The sequence below is a fragment of the Poecilia reticulata genome, linkage group LG1 (genome assembly GCF_000633615.1).
Source record: "Poecilia reticulata strain Guanapo linkage group LG1, Guppy_female_1.0+MT, whole genome shotgun sequence".
NCBI classification, from domain to species: Eukaryota; Metazoa; Chordata; class Actinopteri; order Cyprinodontiformes; family Poeciliidae; genus Poecilia; species Poecilia reticulata.
In genome coordinates, this window is record NC_024331.1 from 25,392,127 (window position 1) to 25,411,002 (window position 18,876).

An 18,876-nucleotide genomic window follows, 5' to 3' on the forward strand; every position below is an offset into this window, starting at 1 on the left:
ATGGATGGATGGATGGATGGATGGATGGATGGATGGATGGATGGATGGATGGATGGATGGATGGATGGATGGATGGATGGATGGATGGATGGATGTTGGTTTAAGACCAGAAGTCATTTCTCCCTCTAGTGCTAGACGTGAGTTTGTTTTTGTTGTATTTACCCAGAATGCCCTGCGTTATAGTTCACTTTAATTGAACCGAGACCTATGTTTTTAAGTGGACCAGAGTTTGGTTGCACATTCCCACTTCCCCAAACGAACCAGACTTTCTAGACAAACAAACTAGAGTTTGACTAAGCCAGAATAACCAAAGCTGATACCAAAACAGCCTAAACCAGAGCACTTAGATATGTGAAGTGTTTGGAAGCTTTTCTAATTGTCGCCAGACTCAGGCGCAGATGAAGCTGTGTTTCTCCTGGCAGTCCCTGCTCTCCCACGCCCCCTGCTTGGTCAAAGCCACGCAGCGTCTCAGCATCGGACACATGTGGTCCTGATCTCCCTCCGGCCAGGCCTCGTACGGCATCGGGTCTCCGTTCACCCACATCCAGCTGTTCCCGAGGTAACGCAGGCCGATCCACACCGGCTCGGTGTAGGCAGACGACTGGATCTCTCCCTGAGCCATTTGACTCTCTGTGAAAGAGAGCAGGCTGAGGAGGTCGGTGTTTTTCTCTCTGCAGTGATCCAGAGCGTCCTCCCAGGTCTTCTCTTCCGCTACCGGCACCATGTTCACGCAGAAGAAGTTGCAGGTGTCGTCTCCTGATTTCCATTTCCATTCTTTGCTGGTCCAAAAGGCATTTTCAGCGATGCGTAGTGGAGCTATCCCAGGCAGGTCCAGGTTGACCGGTAAGTCGAGATTGTTGTGGTAGATGACAAATTCCCCTCCGGACCATTTCCACTTGTAGTTAGGATTATCCCAGTAGAGGCCGATCCATCCTTCCTTGTCATTATTCGCGAATTTTTTGAACACCTGCTCCTCTTCTTCACTGGTGAGAGCCAAAAAGTCAGTATAGTGGTCCATGCAGTGTTTCCTAGCATCAGGCCAATTTTTATCGTTGTCCTTGACAAACACGTATTTCTCACACCAGCAGCAGGTATTTGTGGCAATGAGCAGCGCGAAGACGATCCTCTCCATCCTGACGGTGGCTTTGCACAGGAGCAACTGACTGACTCGCTGATATTGCCTTTTCCTAAACAGACGTTGCAGAATTCACAACATTTTCATACACAAAACGTACTACCCAAGGGTTCTTAAACAAAACAGCAAAATACGCCTTTGAAACAAATGCTTTCGTGGTGAATATTCAAAGTGTTTCAAAGGCTGCCCTTCTGAGGAGAAATCAAGCGGAGCAAAAAGAAATGAGCGGTCATTTGCATCATAACTTAGCTTGTGCTTTTCTTCAAGACTTTTCTTCGTGTAAAGCTACCTGGATAAGATTTGATTTGGAAAGCAATATTCAAGACATTCAAGGGTTTTTCCAAGCAATTTATTGCTTGTTTTCATTTTTTTCATTCTCAGTAACTTTATAAGCGTTTAGAGTGACAGACCAGTATAGATGGTGAAGTAGAAGGAAAACAGGGCATGATTTATAAAATATTTTTACAGATGAAAATCTGAAAAGTGGTAAGAAAATTTGTGTCATTCCCCACGAGTAAGGCTGGGCATATCAATCTAAATATTGATACTGTCAGTATACAAAGGTGAGTATTAGTCTCAGATTAATACTTCTGTCTTTAGTTTCTCTCCCATATGACCAAGAAATTATTCAAATTTACTCATAGAGTTTATGCAGGAATTAAAATGCAAAATGTAAAGAGCTTACATTTAAATTTGATAGCAGGATTTCATACTTTTATAATTCTAAATATGAATATGGCTGAATATGATAAAGCATTTGTGTTTAAATATTGAAGGAGAAATAGTATTCCTGTTTAGATTATGCAGATTGCAATTAATAAAAAATGAATTACTTTATTTCTTTTCTGCAACATTGAATCTAAAAATAGAAATTAAATTGTGGCAGCTACAATATTTACAAAATTTTTTTTTAGTAAAAAACTATCAAAAATAAAAACTGTCTTTTTTTAAAAAAACTAAACAAATTTTTTTAGCTGGACTGAAGGCACACATTACTCTTTGGATTGTTAAGTCTGAAGACCCCTGGTTTAGTTGCATAAATATATTTATAAATGAATATTTATTGAATGTAATGTAAATAATGAATATTTATATAAATAAAAATGTTTAAAAAATGAGAAAAGGAGTTGATGAGAAGAGGTTAAACAGATCTCAACGCTAGAAATACTAGGAAACTTATTTAAACCAATACATGAACAGTAAAATAAAGAATCAAGAGTCCAGAAACCAAAGTGAAGCGTGACAAAATCTTTTAATCATAATCCAAAATGATCCAATTTCCAATAATCAGGGTGATTATAAAAAGTAAAGAATGATTCTTCCTGGTCAAGAAAATTATGGACAACCCTGACCATCCTCTTCACTAGACTGTCTCGGGAAAAAAAGAGTACCTTCACTCAGAGGCTTCTTCAAATTCACTGTAACACAAACCTCTACTGGAGATCTTTCCTGCCAACAGTCATCACTGTGCAATAACTCTTTGAAGACTTTGAATAAATTAGCTACAACATTTAAATTTCCTTTGAAATCTATAAAATATCTTTGAATTTGAATGACGATTTCTACAGATTTCTACATTTCCAACAGTGGTAGGTACTTCATTACTGTACTGCAGTACATTTTTCGTACTTTCATGTATCTGTACTTACGTAGATTTAATAATGGGTACTTTCTACTTTTACTCCACTACATTTTACAGTAAGTATCTGTACTTTCTACTTCACTACATTTCTACAAAACTGTCGCGTTACTCGTTTCATCATTTTAACATTTTTCCGTTAAAATGTGAAGTTCAGGGACTTAAGGTGGCGCCGTAAAATCCAAGCAATAACGTGACTTAGTGTCTGTTGTTACCCATCGCCTCCACCTTTACTCRCAYGCGGAGCTCCAGACATGCGCAGTGGTTTCCTCCGAGCGGGAGAAGATGTCTGTCTAATCTCAGTAATATAATAGCGCTGCATAAATCATAAGATATGGCGACATGTAAAATCAGCAGCGCTTCGCTTTCACAGACGGTGGGACTTCGTCCAACTTTTAGCGTCACTTGGAAGGAAAGCTTAAAGAAAGGTAAGCTCYGTGGACGTGATGCTAGCTAAGCTAGCTGTACAGAGAGACATATGTTGCATCTGCGATGAAAAAAAGTTGTCACTCATGCGCTGAATTATTGTGTGGAGGTGTTGACTGAGGTGTCGCATATATGGGACAACGCTGTGACCAAAGTCTGCTGTATAGTGATATAACATTCACGAACGATCCGATTCGATTCTTCTGGATGGATCTTTACTTAGTCCTAAAGGACTGAAGCCTCTCTGAGAGCCGTTCTTTGTTCTTGTGATTCTCTGGTATACTGCAGTAGCTAATATTATTTTATTTAATTACAAAAATATATAGATTTATTTAATTTATTTAAATAAAGCAATAACGTAAGAACACAGCATGCTCATTGCTCTTTGTTTTCGTCTCCTGTCACGGTGGCAGACGTTGCAACAGAAGTGAGGATGAGAACAGTCTAGGTGTTCCTTCTGCTTTGTTACTTCTTGCTTTGCGCCTTGGATAGTGTTCATAGTTGAGCATTGTTTACCGTTAATTGCTATGTTTAATGGTGCAGACAGTTGTGGTTTCTGACATGGGCAACTGCCCAGGGCGTTATCTTTTTAGGGATGGCAGGAGACCTCTGCGGATTGTAGCACAGAGATGAGAACAAAGCAGAATGAAAAAGAGTTTGAATTGATACTGGTTAAATTGATTTCAGCTCTAAGTATTTAATATCTAGGTGTTTTATGGGAATGTGGACCTTTCAGATCAATTTGAGAACTAATTTTGATAGGTACACTTAATTTTATTGTCATGTAGTGCTGGTCTTGGTCTTGGCTCGGTCTCGGGTTCGGTGATCTTGACTACAACTCTGCTACGTGGCTCCTTGGTTGCATGTCCTCCCCCACCTTTCTGTTGGTTTTCTTTCAAAAATAAAAGCCACTAGTGGCAAAAAAGTTGAAGTTCATGCTATGTTAGGAGAGGAGACAAGATGTTTCCATCCCTGAAATTATGATGCATAGAATCACACATCTAAGTCCAAACCATGTTACAGAGAGTAAACACAATAACAACATGCTTTATCTGTGGCATTGTTCATTAAAATGGCACATTTCTGATGTATTAAAATTAAAWACGATTGGTTCACTTAATGACATTGTATTAGCGACTAGGTAATATATTCAGCAAGTACTTTTACTTTTAATACGTAAGTATTTTTAAAAGCCAGTACTTTTTTACTTTTACTTAAGTATGTACTTTTACTTTTACTTGAGTAAATTTTTGTCTGTGTATTTGTACTTTTACTTAAGTACATATTTTGAGTACTTTCTCCACCACTGATTTCCAAAGAAAGTTAACATGCAAGACTGCAGCAAAACAAACAGAAAATTCTCATTCTTCACCAAGTACATCTAATTTGTTACTCAAATCAGCTCTCCAAGACATTCTGAAAACACAGTTTTTTCTTTGTTTGCAAGTTGGGTTGATTTCTAAACTCTTGCATGATTTGCATCAGTGATGTCATTATCCTAGCCATTCAGCATTTATGGTGAAGCGGCATGTGAATAGATTCTTCAAGATTTTCTCCTCTTTATATGATCAAGAGTCATGTTTCAAGGCTGAAAAATGACTTTTTACACACAGGTAAAAATAGGTTTCCTCTGAAGGCAGGTGGTTGTGGGATAAAAAGCATACTTTTTAAACTTTTATTTGCCACAAAAAAATAGAAAATTGTGTATCACTCCAACTTATACACTCCAACTTAAACACTACTTTGAGCGTCTCATTGGGATTGAAGGCCTTACTTTGTATGTATTTCATCACGTTGGATTTCAATATATCACAGCTGCAAATTAGTAAATGTTTGGATGAACTTGAAATGTAAATACGTGAAGAGACAAGAACTATATTCTACAAATCACAAAGAAAAAAAAAAAGTAGTTCACCCCAGATGGGACTCGAACCCACAATCCCTGGCTTAGGAGGCCAGTGCCTTATCCATTAGGCCACTGGGGCACCGCCTATAAATGGCCGCAAAATTTAAATTGAACCTCCTAAGCAGACACGGCGAAATTGCTGTGTTTTCCATGTAGATATAGATTGGAAAAGTGTGATTGTCGTCCGTAAGACGTAGGTTGCATTTTTTTCTTCACTACACCAAAGTCAAAACAAAGAAGCGAAAAAAAAACTGAACCTCGTGGTTGCTAAGCAACTAAGACTAAAACACTAAAAAGTGAAGCTCAACAGGAGATACGCAAGCTATTTTGGGTTTTCCTACAAAATATTCCCCCTTTAAGATATTAGGTTTTTAAAATTTTCATCGCTAAGCTGTTTGTATAACCTGCTCTGGACTAAAAAAAAAAATTTAACTTAGTGAAAATAACACAACAAGCAGCTGTAAAGCTGGAAAAGGTTTTTAAATGTTAAACTATTTTTGTCGTGCTTTTAGCTTGAAAACCTGTCGACGGAAGCTCCAACTTATGCCGGGGCCGTTACAGTTTAGCTCATAGCAAGCTAACGTTACTAAGAAACAATTTAGCAAATCTGCTGCAAAGAATTGTTTTGCAGCCTGGTTATCTAGCAACCAAAGCGAATTTGATAATTTTGTGATTATATTTTGAGTTTTGAAAGTTTTATTTGATTTTCTCTTATAAGATATAACTGACTCAAAATTACAGCGATATATGTAAGTGGCGCGGAGTTGAATATAAGAGTGTTTTCCGTTACCCTAGTGATAAACAAGACTTAGCTAACACTGAGGTCCTCAAGATATACACCTCGAAATGGTGAGAAAACTTGTTTATACTGTTAATGTTCGAGTGTAACTATCATGGGAGAGGTTTTATTCTTTGCAGAAAATTTGTTTTTTTTTTGACATTGTCATATCTCCATGTAATAATTCGAGGATGACTATGCGCTCATCATTAATATGAATGTTGTCAGATTCTGTCACGCCTGAAACCAGCTGTGGGAGAAGAGACACTGGGGAGCGTCAGTGATAAAAAGAAGAAAAACAAAACCAAGGTCCCCAGTTTGGAGGAGTACCTTCAGCAGAGAGACTACCTGGGTGCCTTAACGTTGCTGGAGGTGATAAAAATAATAAAATAGACATTTGAAAAGATTTAAGTGGATTGATAGAAAATTGCAGACGTTTTTGTTGAAATATTCATACTCTTTGACACTTTGTCACATAATAACTACATATTTTAATATATTTCTTCAGGATTTTATGCGATAGACAAACAGAAGCCCTTAGTAACTTTGGAGGAGCTGCACTATAGAAATTGATAACTCAGGTGGGAGAATGTTAATAGGACAGTGATTAGTTTTGTTCTCCCTAAATCTGACCTGTATGGAGATGTGTCAAAAAGAAAGACATTGCTGCAAGGAAAGCATAAGAAATACTATTTGAAGTTTGTCATAGAACCAAAACTGAACTTTTTAAATTACATCTAAGCTAAATACTTTGAATAATCTGTGGCAATGCGACTGAGGCGTTAAACATCCAGCTGTAAAGCCAGAGCTATTTTGCAAAGAAGAATGGGCAAAATTGTTTGTGTCAAAATGTGATTTCCCTCTGTTTCACATTTATGTTTGACTTTGTCTGTCACATACAACTCCTATAAAACACACTGAAGTTTGTGGAAGTAACTAGGCAAAATGTGTAAGATTTAAAGGGGTAAATGTAAATAACCTCCATAAAGACCCAGCCTAATAAGTAAAGCTCAAAGTTTTAGTTTAACAATTACAAGACATTGTAGATCTTTTGTTTTTTGAAGAGATGGAATATCATTCTTATCTGAAAGGCTGTTTACTCTTTAGTTTCAGAGAAGCATTGGAGAAAAACATGAGAATGCAGACCTGTGGATTTGCTACTGTGCATTTCACCTTGGTGATTACAAGAGAGCCATGGAGGTAATTCTTTTCCCCCCTAAATTACTTTTTTTAATCAATAACAACAATATAGTAGATATATGCTTCTGTATACTACATTTGTATTAAACGTGTACCATGTTCTGACAGGAGTACAAATCTCTGACCAAGAAGCCGGATTGTCCTGCAGAGGTGTGGGTCTATCTGGGCTGTGCCCTGTTTTTTCTGGGGCTTTATAAAGAAGCTGAGGAGGCAGCGTCGAAAGGTACCTACTTCAGCAAAACTCTGTTAGCATAATGTTAACTTCTGCTGAAATTTGTTTTTTAAGATCTTTTATTGTACATGTACGATTTAGCACGAAAATGCTGCACATGCTTTTAGTTTTGTAGACACTCATAAAGAACAATGTTCAATGCAATCACTTGTTTATAAAACATAGAGTCAGTTTCTGTGTGGAGGCTGCATGTTTTCCCTGTTCAGAAATGGGAACATGACACCAGGAGTGTTCAAGAGTATCTCGTGTTTGCCACAGACTTAAGGATTTAGTGGGCATTTCAGCCATTTTTCAATCTGTAGGTTGTACTTCTTTGCAGAGTTTTATCTGCTCATGATTGTACCTCCTGCTTGCACATTATCCAACCGTACATCTTTGAAAAGCAGAAGTGGAGCCTCATACTCAACCAACAAGAATGCACCAACCTTTTTTCCTCACTGGGTTTCTGCTGTCTGAGACTTTCACTTTTCAACTTACCATCATGGACTTTTGTCTTAATGAACTTAAAGGTATTATTACGGTACTATTATGCAAAACTCACATTTTCCACTTTTTGTTTACTTCCATTTGGGTCTCAACTGCTTCTAAAAACAGCCCAATTGCTTAAAAATCACCTACAGCCATTTTTTTGGCAATAAGTTAATGGTTTTTGGTGTTTGAAAAATGAGCCTGGTTATCTAGCAACCAAAGCGAAGCTCCATCATGTTTGCTTGGCTGATTTTGCAGCTGTATGCATTGTCGCTGACTTATATCCAGAAACCACTTGCTGATTTCCTGTTGGTTGTGCAGGAGGCTCCACTTCTGCTTTTCAAAGATGTATGTTTGTATAATTGTGCATCTGTTTGCAGTCATTTTCATGCAGGAGTATTAACATTGGATGGGGGGCGTGGCTAGCAGCAGTTTATTTGCATTTAAAGTGACAAGACACCCTAAAACAGCTCATTCTGTAAGGAGATGAAAATATGAACAACTGATGAGACTGAAATCTCATTATCTAAGAATGGTTTTGGGCAAAACATGTTTTCACCATAGACCTATCCTCACCGGTTTAAAGGAAACATAATAAGTTACCTTTAAGGCACTTTGCTGTTTTCATCTGGATGATGACAGTGACTCTTATAAATTCCCAGCCTCCCTCCGTTACCTAAAGTTTCAGAGAGCTTGATTTAAGGTGAAATAGATTATCAGGAGCCTCCATGCCTTCATATCGGTTCATCTCCTGTTTTGAGTTGGACGTCATACCATGAGATGAGGGCTGATAGACAAATGTTCATGGGTTTGTTCGTCTCTTGCAAACATTCCTTACTCCTTGCCGGTACTTGTCTGTTTCTAATCCTAATCTTCTTGCAGACTCCATAGTTATCGTTTCTAGAGAAGGATAGTTTGGAATAGGCAAATTTTTTCTTGAATGGATATAAACTGTGAAATAATGAAATATTTATATGTTTTTTTGCTTCCATGAAATGCATCAAAATTAAAGACTCCTGCTGTGCTCAGTCTATAAACACACCATCTTTTCCCCCGATCTTCTTGGCCTCAGCAAAGGTCCAGACCATCAGGTCACGTCTGCACGTTTGTAGCCACCCACTGTTACCAACTCAGCAACTTTCTTGCTATATTTATCAACATTTCAGACAAAGAATTGGTATCGGCCAAAATTGGAATCGGCAGGTCAGACTTTTAAAAAATTGGTAAACTGCAATCGGTGCACCCCAGTACTTACTCACGTTACCTTTGTATGACATGAAAATTTAAGTAATGATCTGAAACATTTATATATGTGACAAAAAAGCAAAACAAAAGATAGTTGCTATCCACAACTTGATCATTAGATGTCAGCAAACAGTTCCTTTCATTTGTGTGAGTTAATATAAAAAGTAGTTTGACTAAATACAATTTCAGTCTCTTATCTGTCATCCAGTTCTCCATTATTTTTTCCATGTCTAGTTAAGTTGCTCAATTTGTTTCATCAGCAATGGAAGTAACCAGCTGGTAAACACCTGCCAGTGATGTTGTGATTTCTGTATAATAAGAGTTTAAAATGCTTCTTAGTCTCTAATGTGAGTCTTGGAAACAAAACAGTGATGCTTCCTGATGATGCGTACTGTCTTTATTCACTAATCTTGTCCCTTCTCGCTCTCTGTAGCGCCGATGTCCCCTCTCCAAAACCGGCTGCTGTTTCACCTGGAGCACAAGGTTTAGCAGCTATAGCTTCTTTTTGGCTTCATAAAACAGTCTTCTTAAAATGTGTTCAGTTCACCCCAGTATTTGTGTTTTGATCTCTTCCTGTAACGCTGCTTCTCAGTTTAAGGACGAAAAGCGACTGATGGCCTTCCACCAGAACCTGGAGGATGTGACAGAGGATCAGCTGAGCCTGGCCTCCATCCACTACATGCGCTCTCACTACCAAGAGGCTATAGACATCTATAAACGCCTTCTGCTGCAGAACAGGTCTGAACTTCGTCTGTCCTGTCACTCTGAAATTAGCTTCACAGTCCTGCTGTTCTCAAAGCACCGCAGCAGATGAGAGGTTTTAATGCACCAGTGTTAGACTTCATGGACTTCACACATTATGGAGCAAAACTAAATTCACACCACTTGAACTTTTTCCTGTTTTGCTATGTGACAGTGACAGACTTCAGTGTGCTTCATTGGGATTTTTCACAGCAGACCAACACAAGTAGCGCAAAAATTATGAAACAGCAGACAAATTATGCATATTTTCAATGCTTCTTAAAAGTAAAAGTCTTAAACTGTTGCACATTTATCCGCATTTACTCATTCTAGTTATCACTTTTATTACTGCTGCAAAAAATATAGGAAATTTATCATAATCATGTAAGCGTCATTAATTCTGTAAAAACTGCTCAGATTGCAATAAATGCTAACTTATTATGTAATTACATTCATGCGTATCCATCCTCTCAGACTATGGAGAGGCTCATTCTTTTCCTCCCATCTCATAATTATGCTGTTCATTGTGCTGGTCCATCATGCCAAATCCAAATAAAATATGTTGAAGTTTGTGGTTTTAAGGGGCCAACACAAAAAAATGTGAATACTTTCACAGAGCACTGCAGCTTATATTAGCTTTTTAGATTCCTGTTTGAGCCGACATTATTCAAAGTTTAATCAGTATTTCATCTTATCTTCTTCCTAAGCAGAGCATTTCTTTCCCCTCTTGCTCCATGCTGTGATTACAGAGATTTCCTGGCTCTGAAAGTTTACGTGGCTTTGTGTTACTACAAGCTGGACTACTATGATGTGTCTCAGGAGGTTCTGGCCGTGTACCTGCAGAACATCCCGGATTCAACCATAGCGCTCAACCTCAAAGCCTGCAACCATTTCAGGCTGTACAACGGCAAAGCAGCAGAGGTACAAATGTTTTTCTACTAAACGCTGAGGAAGCTTAAAGGTGCAACTAACTAAATTTAGCAAAAGAAGTGAGGAAAATTCATGTTTGGTGGATTATTTCTTTGCTGTAACAAAGCTTTGTTGTAATAAATCGTTTACTGCTTCCAAATCCTCTCTTCTGAAGTCAAACGTCTTATTCTTATACCTTTAAGTTTAAAGAAACAAGACATATTTTCAATTTAACTATTTACTTCACAGTTTTCAAAAGCACGCTATGAGTTGACTGAGAAGGGATTGAGCTACTTTGACTAGGTCTTTCGCTAAAATTTCTGATGTAAAACTGCTAAATATTTTACATTGTAGCTTGAGAAATGTTGAAATACTACCTGAAATGTAAAAAGTAAACTTATTTGTATACTTAACTACAATATGATTATATTAAACTTTTTTTTTTCCTCAAATCTTAATGTTTTGTTTTCTAATTTCTGCTGGTTGTGATTGATTTTTTATCTGACAAGATGAAAACCAACTATCTGTGATTGGCTTAAAGTTGCGAACACAGTTGTTTGCATGTTAAAAAATGTACTTTGCGCATGAAAGTCACATCAAATGTTGCATGTTTTTTGACCCTACTGGCTTTCCATACATGAGAAGGAAATAAAGAGTTTATCGGAGTTGAACACGTGGCGGGATATGTATTTAGCAAAAGCTTGTGAGATTTAAATAAACACACCACAAATCATTTGCTTACATAGTTCTATACGCTGAAATCAGTCTCACTGCTTACTCAGGTTGAGTTTTTGAGCAAAACTGGAGGAAAAGTGAGGATGTTTAACCATCTCACAAGGAAACATGGAGGGGGATGTGACTCCTCCTCATGCATTTCATCTGCTTGGTGTGCAGATGAAATGCACACCAAGCAGATGTCCTTCCAGATTTCCTTCAGTTTCCTTGTTTTTCCAGTGACGGGGATTTTGTGCTGCAGCATGACACTCCCTCCACCAATAACTGTTCAGCATTGAAAGAGAGAATGTTGGGTCTGACCAACATACTCAACTTTTCTGTAAAAGTGGCGCCAGTTAAAGGGACATAAACAGGCTTTCCAACTCAACAAGTTTTATTACTTCAAAGAAAAAAAATTAACCAAACATAAATTTCCTACATTTTGTCTGAAGTTTATTAAATTTTCTCGAGCACGTTAAGAGTATTGTAGCGCAAAAATATGTATCATTTGTATTCTTCTATCATGTTCGAAATAAATAAATAAAACATATTTGGCAGTTGGTAGAGCTGTTGGCTTGCAGCCAGAAGGTTCTGGGTTCAATTCCTGGCCTGGGGTCTTTCTGCATGGAGATTGCATGGTGGGTTCTACTCTGGATTCCTCCCACAGTCCAAAAACATGACTGTCAGTGTGTGTGCATGGTTGTTTGTCCTGTGTGGACAGACTGGCGACCTGTCCAGGTGACCCTGCCCCTCGCCCAGAATATTGGCTGGAGATAGGCACCAGCAACCCTCCTGACCCCACTAAGGGACAAGGGTGTTAGAAAATTGATGTTTGGATACAAACCTCATGCTTTATATATCTTTTATTAAATGATTATTGTAAATCAGCAGCTGTTCTTTTTTAATTCTTTCTTGCTCTCAGGCTGAGCTGAAGAACCTAATCGACATTTCCTCCTGCTCCTTTGAGTTCGCTAAGGAGCTTATCCGACACAACCTGGTAAGCTTCCCATTATCTCCGGCTGCGAGCGCGGAGGACAGTACGGATGCGTGCAGCAGGGCCGGCGCTTCCTGTCTCCCTGAACCGCTTTGTGCTGCAGGTGGTGTTCCGGGAAGGGCAGGGCGCGCTGCAGGTGCTGCCGCCTTTGATCGATGTGATTCCCGAGGCTAGACTCAACCTGGTCATCTACTATCTGAGACAAGGTGTGCACGTACATCGCAGCCATCTTAGAAGAAGACGCAGACTAGAGGATAAGATGCTGTTGAAAATAAAGGGTTTGGGAATGTTACAATACGGCTGCAGAATAAAAATGTGAAATAGCCATCAAAAGAAATGACGTGACATAAACAGTTCAGGGGAAAAAATGTTAGAAATGATCTGACATCTGACTTCACACACATTATAACCAAGGATGTGACTCTGTTTGGAATAAAGAAGCTTTTTTCAATAGAAATGCACCGATCAGGCTGCACTTTGAGTTCTGACTGAGAGTTTATTTTTCTAACCACTGTAACACAGACGATGAGAAAAATCTGCTGCAGGTTGTTTTGATTATAATAGTAAAGATAAATGTTGAAGCATCAGAGCAGTTTTCTTAAACCTTTATTTGACTCACCACAGAGGGAGATTTTTGATTGGATACCTTGAACAAATATGGGAAAAAATAAATTGATAAATTGTTCAATTCTGCATTTCTGTTCTTGAATTTTGTCACATTTGGAATATTTCTTTCTTTACTATAAACCATCTCAGTGAAACTGCTCCTGAAATATTTTCCTTCGATTAAGGTTGAATTTTTTGTATTTTATATTGCAGGGGATGTTGCACACGTGAAGATCCTCTGCTAGTCTTTGTTAATTCAAACAGCTCTCGGCAATCATTTTAAATTAACGCTGTCTATAACTATTTTATTTTTTTGACTTGAACTTGTTTAGACTTTCTGTCTGATACTGACATTCTCTGTTTTTGTATTTCTAGACGACGTCCAGGAGGCTTACAACCTCATCCAAGATCTGGATCCCGTTACCCCTCAGGTGACAATCAATTTTAAACGTTTGAGTCTCTTGTTACTTAGAAATGACGGCACTATTTGTTTTCCAATCGTTTTCTCAGCTCTTATAGGAAAGAACATATCAAATAACCAAAAGAAATTACAAACACGATGTTCAATACAGTCAGTTAACAAACATCATCGTATCTTATTGCACTGTGTTTTATTAAGGCAAATGTTCATTTTAATGCTTGAGGATAATGTGCTGTTCATACTAAATGTTGTGAACATTTAGTTCACAAAAACATTCATGTGATGTTTAATAAAATTCATTATCAGATCAGAAATTTTGTTCCTACAGTTTGAAACAGGAATTTAAATTGTTCTAAAGTAAAATGAGTAGCTATTTTAACTTGATAATGTGAGTAAAATAAAAGATTTTTCTTGCATATTGTGAAATAATTATTTGGTTTAAATTGCATCTTAAAGTTAAAACTCACAATTCAAGATTAATGAACTTAAAAATCAATGTTTAGGCAACTTGTCTCTTGTTAAATCAACTTCATGAACTTTAATTTCTGAGTCAAAACCAAAACAACTTTCTTGTCGACTTAAATTGCATTTTCAAGGCAGCAGGTGGGCTTTTGTTTTCAAGTTAAACCAACTTCAGATGTTTTACAGTGTACTATCAAAGGACCAGGAAGACCCCAAAAAGATCATTATTTCTCATTTTTCCAAATTCTCCTTCGTATGCTCAATCTAATAATAATCTAATTGTGACAGGAGTATATTTTAAAAGGAGTTGTCAATGCTGCACTTGGACAAGAAATCGCATCAGTGAGTATTTCTGATCATTTCTTTTAAAAAGGCTTGCATGCCAGTACATCTGACCACTTTGCGTGTAAAACGACTATAAGTTTTATGCTCCTGTATTTTGAAGAGGGATCACCTAAAAATCGCCCAGCAGTTTTTTCAGTTGGTCGGCGGCTCAGCTAGCGAGTGCGGTAAGCCAGATGAAATTGTCTCCAGTATTATTTTTGAAAGCCGGAATGTGTGAGCAGACTTTTCTCTCTTTCTTTGCAGATACTATCCCTGGCAGACAGTGCATGGCCTCCTGCTTTTTTCTCCTGAAACAGTTTGAGGATGTTCTCATATATCTCAACTCTGTCAAGGTTAGTAGAGTATCTGTGTTGCTTTTGTGCTGCTATAAGTTGGAAAAAGAAACCTGGTTATGAAGCATCACCTTGAATGATAAGTGGTGCTGAAAGTGAATCTATTCTGGTTCATTTTATTGTTTTTGTGACAGCTGTATAAGCTTTTCTTTTTCTAGAGTTACTTCTACAACGATGATACATTCAACTTCAACTATGCTCAAGCTAAAGCGGCGCTGGGAAACTACAAAGAAGCAGAGGAGGTACTTTGATTGAGCCTTTTGCAGACGTCAATTGATTCTGCTGTGCTTTTTTTGTGCTTATTTTTTGTTCCCTTTCAGCTTTTTCTGCTCATTCAGAATGAAAAGATCAAGGACGACTATGTTTACCTCAGCTGGCTGGCTCGATGTTGTACGTATAGAAGTAAAATTTGAGACAGTTCACTTAATCAGAAATAAATAGAGCTTTCTCACATTCCTTCCATGTTACAGCATTGGATGTCAGTGTGTTTGATTGTGATACACCAACAGAAAGCTGAGAAAGACTGTAAAGTAAAAGGAAGATAAAGAGTTTTGAACATTTTTCAAATAGGCCCTTTTTCTCAGATACCGCTAAAGAAAATCCAGTGCTAGCAGCTGGTTTGAAATGTCATCTAATTAGAGTCTCAGTATAAATCTGAGGTTTTCGAGAGAATATTATGCAACAAACATCAGACTTCACAGCGGTAAAAAGCTAACTTTAAGCCAAGTAGGGAACACAGCAAACTCTGGGAGGAAAAACTAGATGCTGGTGGCAGCATCATGCTGTAGTGACACTCAGCATGTTTAAATCCAGAACGGCATTATGATGGCGTAGATCAGGTTTTCTGCAACCAGTGGCTCCATTTGTGGCTCTTACAAAACCAAAAAGAAATGGACATTTTATGAGTTTTTTCATGAGTTCTTAATATCTACAACAGGCTTTTAAAAGTAAATAGCTTCAAACTATGCTTCCTATTTATCAAAAAGGCTCACCTCATTCTACAAAATAGTTTTTTTTTCTTTTGTCAGAAAATTAGAAATAAATTATTGTTTAATTATTATGAAATAATGTTTTATTTATTTCATAATAAAACATTTTATTAGTGCATGATTAGGAAATTGTTTTATTTTGTATCAAAAGTGGCTTTTCTCTGGTTTAGATTAAAGCATCCGGTCAAATCTGGACCTAAATTAGTTTGAGAATCTGTGGTTTGACTCTAAAATTGATATTCTTAGATGTTCTCCACTCAATCCGACTGAGCTATTGTCCCCTCCGCTTCACAGTTATTCCCTACTTTGTGTTGGTCTGTCACATAAAACCCTAATAAATAATAATAAGCAAAAAAAAGATGTGAAAACGCAAACAATGCTAGTTCAATTTCTTTACTGAAAACCTCTTAAATGTGTCAATTCGCTTCACATTTGCTTGAGCTCAGATTTTTACAGACAGATTATCTTACATTTTCCTTTTGAATGTGGGCCTGACTCAGATACCTTAACTGAATGGGGAATCACATCTGAGAGCTGCTCTATGCTGGTTCACTGTGGCTTGGATCTGAATCTAACATCGCTGCCAGATTTCTAGCCTCAGGCCTGCATCGAATTTAAGCCCCGTCTTTCACTCTGCTGATGTTACACTCAGCAGAAGGAATGGATATCTTCACTGGGGCATTTTCCTTCTCCTCTTGTCCTAATTTACGGCAGTAAAAGCTGCTCATGCCCTCCAATATTTCCCAAATTTGAATCTTCATAAGCTGAGGCTGCCTGGGAGCGACGGATTGTTGAACTCACTGATCTTATTCCTGTCAGACATAATGAACCAGAAGGGCCAGCTTGCCTGGGAGCTTTATCAGAAAATGGGCACTTCCTCTGATTCCTTCAGTATGCTGCAGATGATTGCCAACGACTGCTACAAGGTAACACCCTCCTCTTTCTTCTTCCCTTTTCTTATTCCTAAAGGAGAACTTAATAAGAGATACTCTTGAAATTTCCTTTAAGGTCAGCTAAAGTTTTGTCTGAGGAACAGTTTTATGTAAAATCGACGGGTTTTTTTTTTTGTTTGTTTTTTTTTTTTAGCTTTTTTGTTTCTGTATTTTTTTCTCTTTCCAAAAAGACGTGACTTTTTTTAGCTTAATAATGTTATTTCCTCGTCAAAAAAAATCACCTGAAGTGTTGCCTTGCTTCTTTTATGCATATTTGATAAATCCTGCCCCCCTGAGCTCCTTCAGACTAGCCAGCAGTAATTAGCAAACACCTGGTGAAGCTACATTTGCTGAGCTCCTTATTCAAGCTCCTTCTCAGTGGAAGGAACTTGAATAATGTGAAAATGTTGTTAAAGGGTTAATAGAGGAGCCATGTTGTGATGATGTCCTGGAGTTTTTAAAGAGACAGAGGCCCGATTTTAAGGAATTAAATTACAAAGTAACATTTCTCTTCAGTATATAACATTTTTAAGGTAAAAATATATTGCTTTACTGATGATATGTTGCAAAGCTTTTTGTTCACGGAGCGGTGCATAATTTTAATCAGGATCGCAGCTAATTTAAGTTACAGCATCGTTGGCCCGTGTCCAGTGTTGTGAAAAGTATTTGGCCTCCTTCACATTTTTATTGGTCACACTTAAATGTGTCCTAACATCAAACCAATTTTAATATCAGGCACAGATAGCCTTAGAAAATACAAGATGCTGTTTCTAACTGATGATTTAATTCATTAAGGTTTTTAAAAAAGCTATACATGCCAACCTGGCCCTGTGTGAAAAAGTAATTGCCCCATAAACCCAATAACTGGTTCTGCCTGCCTTGGCAGCAACAGCGACCATCAAACATTGGCAAAGAGCCTTCCATGTTGGCCCACTCTTCCTTGCAGGATTGTTTTTCTGCAGCCACATCAGTGGGTTTGAAGCATGGTTAAGGTTATAACAGCAATCTGATATAAAGCTGCAGTATGTAGCTGCTTTAAAAAAGATGTGACCGTGTAATATGAGACAGACAATCTGTGAGAACAACAAACTCACCTATCGCCTCCTTGCGTTCCTACTGCCATCTGCAGAATTCCAATCACTTGCTGAAAAAGAAATGGTCCTGCATTTATATTTAGCTTCCAGTAACCCGGAAGAAGTTTTATGTTTACTTCAAAAGACCCGAACAAAGAGTTTCTCTTTAGACGACAATTAGGAAGAACTGATGGATGACTCAAAATGTGACTTTACATATAAATGTTTCCTTTTTTTTCCCTTTTTATTTTTTTATTTTGACATGTAGTTTAGCACATCAGGCTCAACAGATACAAGTGGTATTTACGAAAAAGTACAAAACAGCCCAATTCATGCCATCAGTTTGAAACATCGGATTATAACCAACCCCTATCCCAAACAGAAATAAGACAAGACCAAAAACAAAACTGAAATAATACAAAAAAATTGTCTTGTGTAATTGTTTTCAAGGCGTTTTTTCATCTCTGGAAAAACTTGTCAGCATTCCCATATACCAATGTTTCTAAAGCCGGACTTTGCAGATCAGATCATGGTGGCCATGTGTTGTTTCAGATGGGCCAGTTCTTCTATTCTGCCAAAGCATTTGATGCCCTGGAGAAGCTGGACCCAAGCTCCAATTACTGGGAGGGCAAAAGAGGGGCATGTGTCGGCGTCTTTCAGCTCATACTGGCAAACAAGGAGTCCAAGTATGTTTTTCTCTTCCTTCTGCAGCGATTTTATTGCCTGTTCTCTTGCTGGAGTGGGTGTGATGTCATTTAAAATAAACATGACACATGATGCATTTTCGATCCAACCTTGTTTCCTTGCATGTCCTGTTTGTTCTGCAGGGAGATACTCAAGGAGGTTTTACTCCTCCTGGAGAATTCAGCAAACCTTCAGGTTGAATACATTATCAGGATCCTGAGAAAGTGGGCCAAAGACAACAGAGTCCTCCTCTAATGACACAGAGGGAAGGCTAAGTGTGTCACATGAATGGATCTACACGTCACAGAAGGAAAAATGGTTCCCTGTCTGCTACATTGCAGTGATTAAATACATGCATACTTTGATTATTTTTCCCCTCAATGTAATATCATTTATGAGATATGACTTGCTGAAGTTATCTTTCTGGTCTGTAATATTTTTTATGAATGTCTGTTATTTTTTTTTCTTGCTTAAGCCTAATTTTCAGGAAAACATGGATGCTCACATCTCTGAAACAGAGGAGGGAGGAAGATCTTCCTCAGACTGGCGATAGTGTGTTAACACACATTTTTTGTTGATATCGTTTGTTTAATGAATAAAACAAAATTATTTTTGTTGCTCAAAGTACTCTATTTTCCATATGTA

At 37.8% G+C, this 18,876-nt stretch overlaps 2 protein-coding genes and 1 non-coding gene across 4 annotated transcripts; 1 reads left to right on the forward strand and 2 right to left on the reverse strand.

Moving 5' to 3' along the window:
• Positions 1-88: 88 nt before the first annotated feature.
• Positions 89-1,137, reverse strand: LOC108166247 (CD209 antigen-like protein A). The gene has a single exon (XM_017304453.1). It carries the CDS (start codon positions 1,130-1,132, stop codon positions 389-391), a length of 744 nt encoding a protein of 247 aa, XP_017159942.1. The 5' UTR covers positions 1,133-1,137; the 3' UTR covers positions 89-388.
• Positions 1,138-5,112: 3,975 nt separating this feature from the next.
• trnar-ccu (transfer RNA arginine (anticodon CCU)) lies at positions 5,113-5,185 on the reverse strand. Its single transcript has one exon. It is a non-coding gene; the product is annotated as a tRNA-Arg (tRNA).
• A 587-nt stretch (positions 5,186-5,772) lies between these two features.
• ift56 (intraflagellar transport 56) lies at positions 5,773-18,849 on the forward strand. Of its 2 annotated transcripts, none has more exons than XM_008414141.2 (18): positions 5,773-5,955; positions 6,113-6,256; positions 6,992-7,084; positions 7,193-7,307; positions 9,463-9,512; positions 9,622-9,767; positions 10,520-10,691; positions 12,316-12,390; positions 12,491-12,593; positions 13,369-13,424; positions 14,165-14,218; positions 14,322-14,385; positions 14,465-14,553; positions 14,712-14,795; positions 14,874-14,943; positions 16,362-16,468; positions 18,100-18,233; positions 18,375-18,849. In XM_008414141.2, exons 1-18 carry the CDS (start codon positions 5,953-5,955, stop codon positions 18,484-18,486), a joined length of 1,671 nt encoding a protein of 556 aa, XP_008412363.1. In that variant the 5' UTR covers positions 5,773-5,952; the 3' UTR covers positions 18,487-18,849. The 2 variants fall into 2 exon arrangements, with proteins under 2 accessions (XP_008412363.1, XP_017161504.1); XM_017306015.1 differs by lacking the exon at positions 5,773-5,955 and adding an exon at positions 6,393-6,465 and having other exon boundaries at positions 6,164-6,256.
• The last annotated feature ends 27 nt before the right edge of the window (positions 18,850-18,876 follow it).

Bases quoted from the DNA above. Each gene is read 5' to 3' on its own strand.
- LOC108166247 (XM_017304453.1), bottom strand. From the start codon at position 1,132: ATGGAGAGGATCGTCTTCGCGCTGCTCATTGCCACAAATACCTGCTGC.
- ift56 (XM_008414141.2), top strand. The intron at 12,594-13,368 runs GTGTGCACGTAC...TTGTATTTCTAG, and splicing joins CATCTACTATCTGAGACAAG to ACGACGTCCAGGAGGCTTAC. The intron at 14,554-14,711 runs GTTAGTAGAGTA...TTCTTTTTCTAG, and splicing joins TATATCTCAACTCTGTCAAG to AGTTACTTCTACAACGATGA.